The following is a 9349-nucleotide window of genomic DNA, read 5'->3' as shown; positions in this document are numbered from 1 at the left end:
TCGCGATCCCACCCGCACACGTTCCCTCTTTTCCTCCCTCCCAGCCGCCGCCGCGCCGGGTCCACGTGTGTGTGTCTGTGTGCGGAATGGGGACGGGGGCGGTGCCGCCGGAGGGGTGGGGTCCGGGCTAACGTCACAGGCCGTGCTGCCCAATCAGCGGCGGGCTCGCGGCCCCGGCGCTGGTATTGGGGCAGCGAGGGGGCAGTTCTCTATAACGCGGTCTCCGGGAGCCAGCGGGGAAGAAAGAAGCCGAGCGGGCGGAAGGCGCCCTCCCCGCCGCCTGGGCCCGGGCACCGGGTGCCGGGCCCGGGGTCCTTCCCGCCTCCCGCGGCCGCCGGCCGCTTTGTTTCCCCAGCCTCTGCGCCCTGGGCTACTCGAGAGGGGCTCCCGCCGGGGCTGCGCAGGGAACGCGGCGGCAGGAAGGGCGGCCGACCGCGCCGGGACTCGCAGGGACCCAGGAGTCCGGCCGCCGGGAGGGCCGCGTGACGAGATCGAGGAGGGAGCCAGAGCTCGGCGGCCCAGGGTTGCGGGCCGGGGGCGCCCGTGAGCAGAGACCTCCCCGTCGAGGGGGGGCGATGTTCCCCTCGCCCGTGGGCTCTTCGGGCAGCCAGGGCACACCGCCGCTGGGACCAGGGCCCCCGCAGTGGGCACCCCCCCGGACGGTTCCATGGAAACTCTGTGCCCCGCTCCCCGCCTCGCAGTGCCGGCGTCCCCGCGAGGGTCGCCCTGCTCCCCGACACCCCGGAAGCCGCGTCGGGGGACCCAGGAGTTCTCTCCGCTGTGCCTGCGTGCCCTTGCCTTCTGCGCCCTTGCCAAACCTCGGGCGTCCTCTCTGGGCCTGGGGCCTGGGGAGCTGGCGCCGCGGGCCCCCGTGCTGCTGGGCCCTCGCGCCCCCCTATGCACCGGCGGCTGGGCCGCGGATGGCCTGAAGCACCTCGCGGGACCAGCCGGGCGGTCCAGCGATCCGAACTCCCCGGCCGGTCAGGATGCCGACGCCGCAGTGTGCCGGGGCCGTGGCGAGGAGGAAGAGGGCGGAGGCAGTTTCCCGCACTTCGGCTCTCGCTCCGGCTTACCTCCCGGCCGCTGCCCGGCGCCCCTGCGCCCTCGGGAATCTCCGACCAGCTCCGCCTCGGCTCCGCCTCGGCCCGCCTCGGGTCTCGACTCCCAGCCGGGCCCCGCCGCCAGCCCCCATCAGGAGCCCAGTTCCCGGCCTCCGCCGCCACCTGCGGGCCTCTCCACCGAGCCCGCGGGTCCCGGGGCCGCGCCCGAGCCGCCCGCACCGGGCCAAACGGCCGCAGTCGATGGAAACCCCCCGCAGGCCGCCCCCGAGGCACTAGCCGCTAGCCCCTCGACGGCCAGCGGAGCTCCGGCCGCGCCCGGCGATCTCCGCCAGGAACATTTCGATCGTCTGATCCGCCGGTCGAAACTTTGGTGTTATGCGAAGGGCTTCGCTCTCGACACTCCGAGTTTGCGCCGGGGGCCCGAGCGGCCGCCAGCAAAAGGGCCCGCCCGGGGAACCGCCAAGAAACGCCGGCGGCCGCCGCCCCCCCATCGCAGCGCACAGCCCCGCCGCCCTGCACCGACGCTCCCCACCACGAGCACCTTCAGCCTCCTCGACGCCTTCCCCTGCCCCCCGGCCCTAGTGGTGGGGGAGGACGGAGACTTAGGGCCGGCATCCTCGCTTCGCCTCCAGGGAGACTCAAAGCCCCCGCCTGCTCACCCGCTGTGGAGGTGGCAGATAGGGGGTCCTGCTGTCCCCGAGCCCCCAGGCCTCAAATTCTGGGGGATCAACTTGGAGGAACTTTGAGCATGACACCTCTTCTGCCAAGGGGGAAAAGTTGGGGCCACGGCCAAACTTCGGGCTCGAGGACAGGGCCTCATTTCTCACATTTGCCTGTTCCCTTTACGTTTTACGGGCTGCGGTCAGAGGGACCTCAAATGACAGTGATCTTCAAGCACCTAACTGGTTGGGGTGACACCCCCTCCCCCTCATCCTTTGGAGCCGAACCAAGGGCTGGAGTCAGGAGAAGGCTTAACGGAAAAAGGCTTAATGACATAGATTCCAATCCCTCTCCTCTTCCATCTCGGATCTCTGGGGGCAGGGCCTTCACCCCAGGGGGAGCAAAGGAGGCTACCGCTCAAAGACAAGGAAAAAAAAAAAAAGAGGGAGAGAGACCTTGGTGATGGACAAACCGGTTGTTTCTGTGGGCGAGCCAGGGGGATGAGGGGGCTGTGGTGGGGGTGGGGAGGTGATTGGCAGCTCCCTGGGGGCATCCCCCACCCCCACCATCCAGGCCTTTAACCCTTCACTCCCCTCAGGCCTTCCCCAGCACTCCAAGCCCCAAGGGAGCCTTCATGGGGGAGGGGGCAGCTTGGGCAAGGGGGGGGGATCACCCCCTCCCTGTTCTTTTCCTAAGTCCCCTTTCCCCCCACCAAGGCAGGTGACCCCTAATTGGCGAGATCTTCAGTCTCAGCCCAGAGCCTTTCCCTTTTGTCCAGTTTTGGAGTTTCTCTCTTCAATTTTTCCTGTTTGCTTTCAGTTTATAAGGTCTGACTGGTGAAAGAGGACCTCCCCCTGGATCCATCAACCCCCTCCCCAGTTTGCTTCTCCTATTAGGAGGGGCAGGGCGAAGGGACCTCCTCCTCTCCCAAAGCGCAGACTTTGCCTGGGGGAAAGGGCCAGAGACCGTCCCAGGGAAAGTAATGGAAGGTGGAAGAAATCAATAAAATCAGACCAAACAAGTTGCCTTTCGAGGTCCTCTCCACCGATTTATGGATGGGAGGGGGTGGAGGTAGAGGGCAGGCCTGGGTCCATTCTTTGGACACCCAAACGCAGTCCCCTCAAAAGCTAGAGAGGAGGCTAGCCGCTCCTAATAGAGGGGGTAAATTACAGGGTTCTTGCCCTAACCTCAAGGGTCCCGCGGGGCTTGAAGGGGCAAAGTTTGGGTTTGAATGGGAGCTGGGCTGTGGCATCTTCAGCTTCCTCCCCTAACTTCAGGCATTTCGGGAGTTGTCAGGGACCTGATGGATCCGATGGGGGCTGGGCCAGGGGATTAGTTTTGAGGTCAGAGGTTCTGTTTTCCAGGGGGGAGGGGAGAGGTAGGCCTGGACCACACCCGGCAGCTGAGAGGATCCCCCAGAGTCAGAGAGGGGTGGAATCGCTTTCCCCTTCACGCAGGTGAGATCAGGGGAGCTTAGCTCTTAGGGACACTCCAAGTTTAGGTGTGAGGGGAACCTGGGGGTGGTAGATCGGCCCGACAAATGAGGGACCCAGTGACCCTTCTGCCCACACTAGTGAATAGCACCCCCTTTTCCCCTAAAAACGGGGTGAGGGAGAAACAGTTCCCACGTATGTTGCTGGGGAAGGACTTGTCTCCTTTTCTGTGAAAATGCTTTGTAAAAAGTTGTTATTGTTTGCATAGAGCAGATTCTTGAGAAAAACTGTTTTGCGCCACAAAGGTTTTGTTTGTTTTAAAAACTGTCTCTTTCCATTTTTTTCTCCGATAGGGGCGAGGGTGGGGGTGGGGTGGGTGGGCGTGGGTTGGGCTTTGCTCTCTTTCTCCTCAACATCTGGCCTTTATGAACCCTGCTGACCTCCCCTCCCCCCCTCCAGCTGTGTTGTGGGGAGGAGGGGGGAGGGCAAGGAGAGCGCCTCCCACTCCCGTGCTTCAGGGGTATTCCGCTTATTTTGCCCCCCAAGAATGGGAAAGGCAGAGGAAGAAGGCAGATGTGAGGGGTGGGAAGAGACTTGCTGTAAAGAGGGGGGTCCTGTGTGTAGGGAGAAATTCAGAAAGGCAGGCTCCTGTTTTTAAAAAGCTCCCTGCTTTTAGTCATGTGGTTCGGGGCAGCTTTGGCCCTTTCGACCAGCCTGGGCGGGGTGGTGCGCGCTCTGGGAGAAGGAGAAAGGTGGGTGGTAGGATACCCTTTGCCGACTCTACTTCTTTGAGCAGTGGGATGTGATGCAGTTCATTTTGTCTTCCCTCCTTCCTCCTTAAATGAAAGCATTAAGCATTAAACCTGAGCCTGGAAGGAGTCTGGGCGGTGAGTTAAAAAACACACCTTTTGGCCAGACCGGGAACTCCCCTTGCTTGCTGACTGGTTTAATTTGGAGAACCTCGGGGCTGGGGGCTTCTCTAGAAGCTTTCTAGTCATTCAGCACAACAGGGGACTGTATCTGTTTTCCTGCGCTGCCCTAACAATTTACCACAAACTTGGTGCCTTAAAACAAAGGAAATCTTTTCCCTCACAGTTCCGGAGGCCAGAAGTCCAAAATTAAGGTGTCAGGAGGGCCATGCTCTCTCTGAAGGCTCTAGGGGAGAATCCCCTCCCTGCCTCTTCCAGCTCCTGGAGGCTCCGGGTGCTCCTTGGGTTGTGGCCGCATCACTCCTGTCTGCCTCGGTCTACATGTGGCCCTCCCCTCTTCCGTCTCTTATAAGGACACTTAATGGATTTAGGGCTCACCCACATAATCCAGCATGATTTCATCTTGACAACTTTGCATGTAGTTAACACCTGCAAAGACCCTTGTTGCAAAGAAGGTCACATTCACAAGTTCCAGAGGGAGGGGAGTTAGGACACAGCCAGATCCTTTTGGGTGCCGCCATTCAGCCCACCCCAGAAATGGAGTTCCTGAAAGAAGGAACTGCCCAGATTTTCTGGGGAAAGGAAGCATGTGTTGCAGTGTGTGGGGTTGGTCTGGGGTGCTGCCCCTCTGGACGTGGGGCCGCAAGTCTCCCTGAATTGGAGCAGCTTGGTGAAGGGGTAGACTTGGTCTCCTTGCTTTTTCCAGGCTGACCCCAAGGATGCTAGGACTCTGCCCCCCACAACACTCACTGAGGGGGCGGGGAGGGCAGCTCAGTCTCCCCAGGAGGGTCCCCGGAGGCTCTCCCTTCCTCCTGTCCTGTTTCCTCGCCCTTCGGAGCTGCCCTTCCACCTCTGTGGGTATCTCCAGCCCCTGCTCCCAGATTGTCCCTGTGTGTCCTTCCTTCTACCTCTCCCCACCCAGACGTTGCGTCCTCTGAGGCTCTGCCAGTGGCCACCCTGGGTTTGGTGGGATGTGGAGATCAAGGGTCTTTCTTAGCTTCTACCTGGGTCTCTCTTACTGGGTTTTTTCCTTTCCTTTAGTCTCAGAGGGTCTCTGTCTGTGGGCCCCTACCTCTCAACAGCTCTGGGGCCGGTTGTCTGCCCCTCCACATCAGGACCGCCTGCGCGACCGTGAGAGTGAGGGCCTCCTTAAATTTTGTTCCCCAGGCCCCTCGCCTGCCTCACCCTAGTCCAGCCCTGCTCACCATCACCTCCCTCCTCCTGGGAGCCGCCCCCACACCCTCTGCTTCTTGCCTCTTAAATCTTTGCAGCTTGACTTCTGCTCCCTAAAATGGCTCTTTTCAGGGTCACTCACGGCGACCCCCCAAACACAAATCCAATGGTTGCCTCCTGGCCATCCTGACCCCTGTATCTGTTCATGACCTCCGCTGGATGTTCGCCAGGGTCTCCTAGTTCTGTCCTGTAAGAAGTCCCTGCTCTGTCTTCTGTGCCTCCTCTTCTTTCTCTGACCTCAGGAAGCTTTAAAATACAGGGAGCCCCGTGATGTCCGGGTGGTGTCTACCCTCTGCCCGCATGTCCCCACACGTGATGTGCTTCGTCTCTCCCTCTCAAGCCTTCATCTGGCACATGCATAGGTATGGGAGTCGAAATTACTGTCCCAGCCTCCTCTTCCTCCAGCTCAGCCCCTCTCCTGAGCTGATCTCTGAGTGGTTGCTGGCAACTCATACTTTCCCTATTGAAAACTCAGCTCGGTATCTCCACCCACGGCCCACATCAGCCCCCCTGGTCAAGCCCACATTCTGGATATAGCTCTGCCTTTCTCCCTAAGGCTCAGCTCCTTGAATCCTCACTGGGTCCTCTCATTTGACTCACTGTTATCTGTTTCTGAACCTCCGTCTCCCACTGGCCTCTCCAGGGCCTCTACTCTCCTCTCCATCAGGGTGCAGGGAGCACGATGCCTGGTGTGGACTATTGCAGTAGCCACCTAACTAGTTTCTGTATCTCTGGTTTTCCTCTGATCTCCTCACATCCAATTACCTTCTTATTCAGCAGGTCCCCTGATTTTATTAGATGCAGCCTCCTTGGCCTATCATTTGGGGCCTTCTAGGATTTGACCTTAACCCTCATGGCCCTGTTTCTTCACTTTATATACCATGTGGTCCATCACATTGGATTGCCCTTCCTTCCCCAGCCACCCACCTCTTTCTCTACCTTCCTTCTCCAAAGCCCATTTGAAATGGTGTCTCCTCCACACAAGCCTTTTTTGACACCCCCCCTCCCCCACTGGATGTCATCCATGCCACCTTTAAGACCCTCTTTACTCTTTTATGTCTGGGGCAGGGGCGGTGGAGTGTGGTGGAAGAATAAGGGCTTTGGAGCCAAATACTCCTGTTGCCCCTTTCCACAGAGAGCCTGGGAAGCTAAGTCAGGCCGTGGAGGGGAGAGGAGCTGGAAATCACCTTTCTGACCTAAGCTTTCGGTTTGTTGCTTTGGCCTTAACTGAGAGTTATTAACACAAAACGGACACTTCAAAATCACTCCTATAATTGTAGAAACTTCCCGAGAAGACACTATCCAGTGTGCCAAATCCCCCTACATGGTGTTTATGCTTTCTTTAATTAAAGATAAAAAAATTAAGATTATTGATGATAAGGTTGTCGTTGTGATTTTTTTCTTCATCTTTCTACAGTCATCTTGTACCTTTCTCTTCATTTTCTTTAGGTCCTGGATCTGTGTCCTGTACACCAGGCGCCTAATGAGTACTTGTCCAACGCAGAGTGCGTATTTTAAAAGGCTTATTTAAAGGACTGTGCAGCGGCCACTGGAGTGGCAGTTGGCCAGGATGCAGTTCTAGAGCCGTCCACAAGATGCTGCTGTCTGCTAGTGCTAGAGGATGATGCCTGGCTGAGGAAGGGTGGGTCGGGGAAGAAAGTAAGTCTTCCACACAACTGAGCACCTCCCAGTGCTGGGTCCTGGGGAGAGGGATGTGTTGGACATGGTCTCTGAATACAAGGAACTAAGTCAGGTGCTTTGCATACATTATCTTGCTTTCATAACAGTAGATGGGTATTATTATCTCTGTTTAGTAGATGAGGAAATGGAGGCTCAGAGAGGTTAATGAATTTTCCTGAGGTCACACAGCCAGTGGAGGAGCAGTTTAACTCTAGTCTGTCTGATTGGGTTTTCCCCTAATAGCGATTGTTATAGCAAACATTTACATGGCACTTGCTTGGAGCCTGGCACTGTCCTAAGTGCTTTATGCCTAGTCACACATCTAATCCGCAGAACAACACTAACAGGTAGGTACTATTATTAGCCCCATTTTGCAGCTGGGGAAACTGAGGTATAGAGAGGTTAATCTGACACAGAATTGTGCTGTTAGAGTCTGTGCTCTTTTTTTTTTTTTTAAGATTTTATTTATTCATTTGAGACACAGAGATAGAGAGAGAGAGAGAGCATGAGCAGTGGGAGAGGCAGAGGGAGAGGAAGAAGCAGACTCCCCGCCGAGTCAGGAGCCCGATGTGGGACTCGATCCCAGGACCCTGGGATCATGACCTGAGCCGAAGGCAGACGCTTAACCATCTGAGCCACCCAGGCGCCCCGAGTCTGTGCTCTTTTTAAAATTTTAAATTATTATTATTTTTTTAAAGATGTATTTATTTATTCATGAGAAACAGAGAGAGGCAGAGGCAGAGGGAGCCCGATGGAGGACTCAATCCCAGGACCCTGGGATCATGACCTGACCGAAGGCAGATGCTTAACCAACTGAGCCTCCCAGGCTCCCCTGTGCTTTTTTTTTAATTTTTAAATTTTTTTTATATTTTCTTTTTTTTTTTTAAAGATTTTATTTATTTATTTGACACAGAGAGAGAGAGAGAGAGCACAAGTAGGCAGGGCGGCAGGCAGAGAGAGAGGGAGAAGCAGGCTCTACGCTGAACAGGGAGCCTGATGTGGGGCTCGATCCCAGGACCCTGAGATCGTGACCCGAGCCGAAGGCAGATGCTCAACCGAATGAGCCACCAGGGCCCCTCTTTTTTTTTTTTTTAAGAGTTTATTTATTTTTATTTAGAGAGAGAGGGAGTGTGCACGTGATGTGGGGAGGGGCAGAGGGAGAGAGAGAATCTAAAGCAGATTCCATGCTGAGCTTGGAGCCCGATGTGGGACCCGATCCCACTACCCTAAGACTATGACCGGAGCCGAAACCAAGAGTTGGACGCTTAACCGACTGAGCCACCCAGGGGCCCCCGAGTTTGTGCGCTCACCGACCACACTGCTGCCATGTTTCAGCACCTCAGCCGCAACCAGCTACAGACCAGAGGTAGCCTCCCACCAATATTTGGAAGTCACAGAGCTCTGTGCCAGAGACGCAAAGACACAGAAACTGACCCTGAGGAGCCTAAAGCTGCATGGAAGAAGGAGGACATGCAGTCTTCTCCTTGGGGTGTGGGCTCTCCTCAGACGTGCTGTCTACTCTAGCTGAGTGGTTTACCCTTTCTGGGCTTGGGGAGCGGGATGTGTCATATGACCACCTGAAACCAGGGGACTCTGTAGCAGGAAGTGACTCAGACACAGGAGGTTTGTGATCCATGATGATCGACTGCAAAATTATAGCACTTTAAAAAAATAGAGGGAAGGGCGCCTGGGTGGCTCAGTTGGTTAAGCGACTGCCTTCGGCTCAGGTCATGATCCTGGAGTCCCGGGATCGAGTCCCGCATCGGGCTCCCTGCTCGGCAGGGAGTCTGCTTCTCCCTCTGGCCCTCCCCCCTCTCATGCTCTCTCTATCTCATTCTCTCTCTCAAATAAATAAATAAATAAATAAAATCTTTAAAAAAATAGAGGGAAAGTTATCTACTTTAAAATGCATGAAAATCCGTCCTGATGAACGTTTACATGTGTGCACACCCATGTGATCATTACCCATTTCTAGTCTTGCTCTCTGGGAAGCTCCGTCAGGCTCACTCCCAGCCGGTCCCCTGACCTGGACGTAACCCCCTTGCTGGCCTCTATCAGATTCATTTGGAATGGTTTTAACCTTCATCGAAGTGCAAGGTACTTTTTTGATTCTGGCTTCTTTTGTATAACATTCGGGATTCATCGTGTTGTTTCACGTGGCAGTCATTTATTCTTTTCATTGCCATGTAGTATTTCTATTGTATGAATATTCTATAATTTCTACATTCTGTTCATGGATCTTTGGGTCATTTCCCATTTTCAGCTTTGTGTATAAAGTTGTGTGGCCCAATTTTAAGGGAATTGGGAGGGGCAGCAGCAAAGAACGGAAGGGCACTCACACTGACTCAAGCAT

The 9349-nt window shown here is 55.9% G+C and overlaps 1 protein-coding gene across 1 annotated transcript; it reads left to right on the top strand.

The window, feature by feature from the left end:
• Positions 1–227: 227 nt before the first annotated feature.
• On the top strand, positions 228–3467 carry EPOP (elongin BC and polycomb repressive complex 2 associated protein). Its single transcript, XM_035026983.1, has one exon. The coding sequence runs from the start codon at positions 668–670 to the stop codon at positions 1805–1807; it is 1140 nt and encodes a 379-aa protein (XP_034882874.1). The 5' UTR covers positions 228–667; the 3' UTR covers positions 1808–3467.
• Positions 3468–9349: the final 5882 nt, after the last annotated feature.

The sequence above is a fragment of the Mirounga leonina genome, unplaced genomic scaffold (genome assembly GCF_011800145.1).
Source record: "Mirounga leonina isolate KUSES-001 unplaced genomic scaffold, KU_Mleo_1.0 Mir_200, whole genome shotgun sequence".
NCBI classification, from domain to species: domain Eukaryota; kingdom Metazoa; phylum Chordata; class Mammalia; order Carnivora; family Phocidae; genus Mirounga; species Mirounga leonina.
The sequence above is the reverse complement of the archived record's forward strand: the minus strand, read 5'-3'. Positions and strand labels throughout refer to the sequence as shown.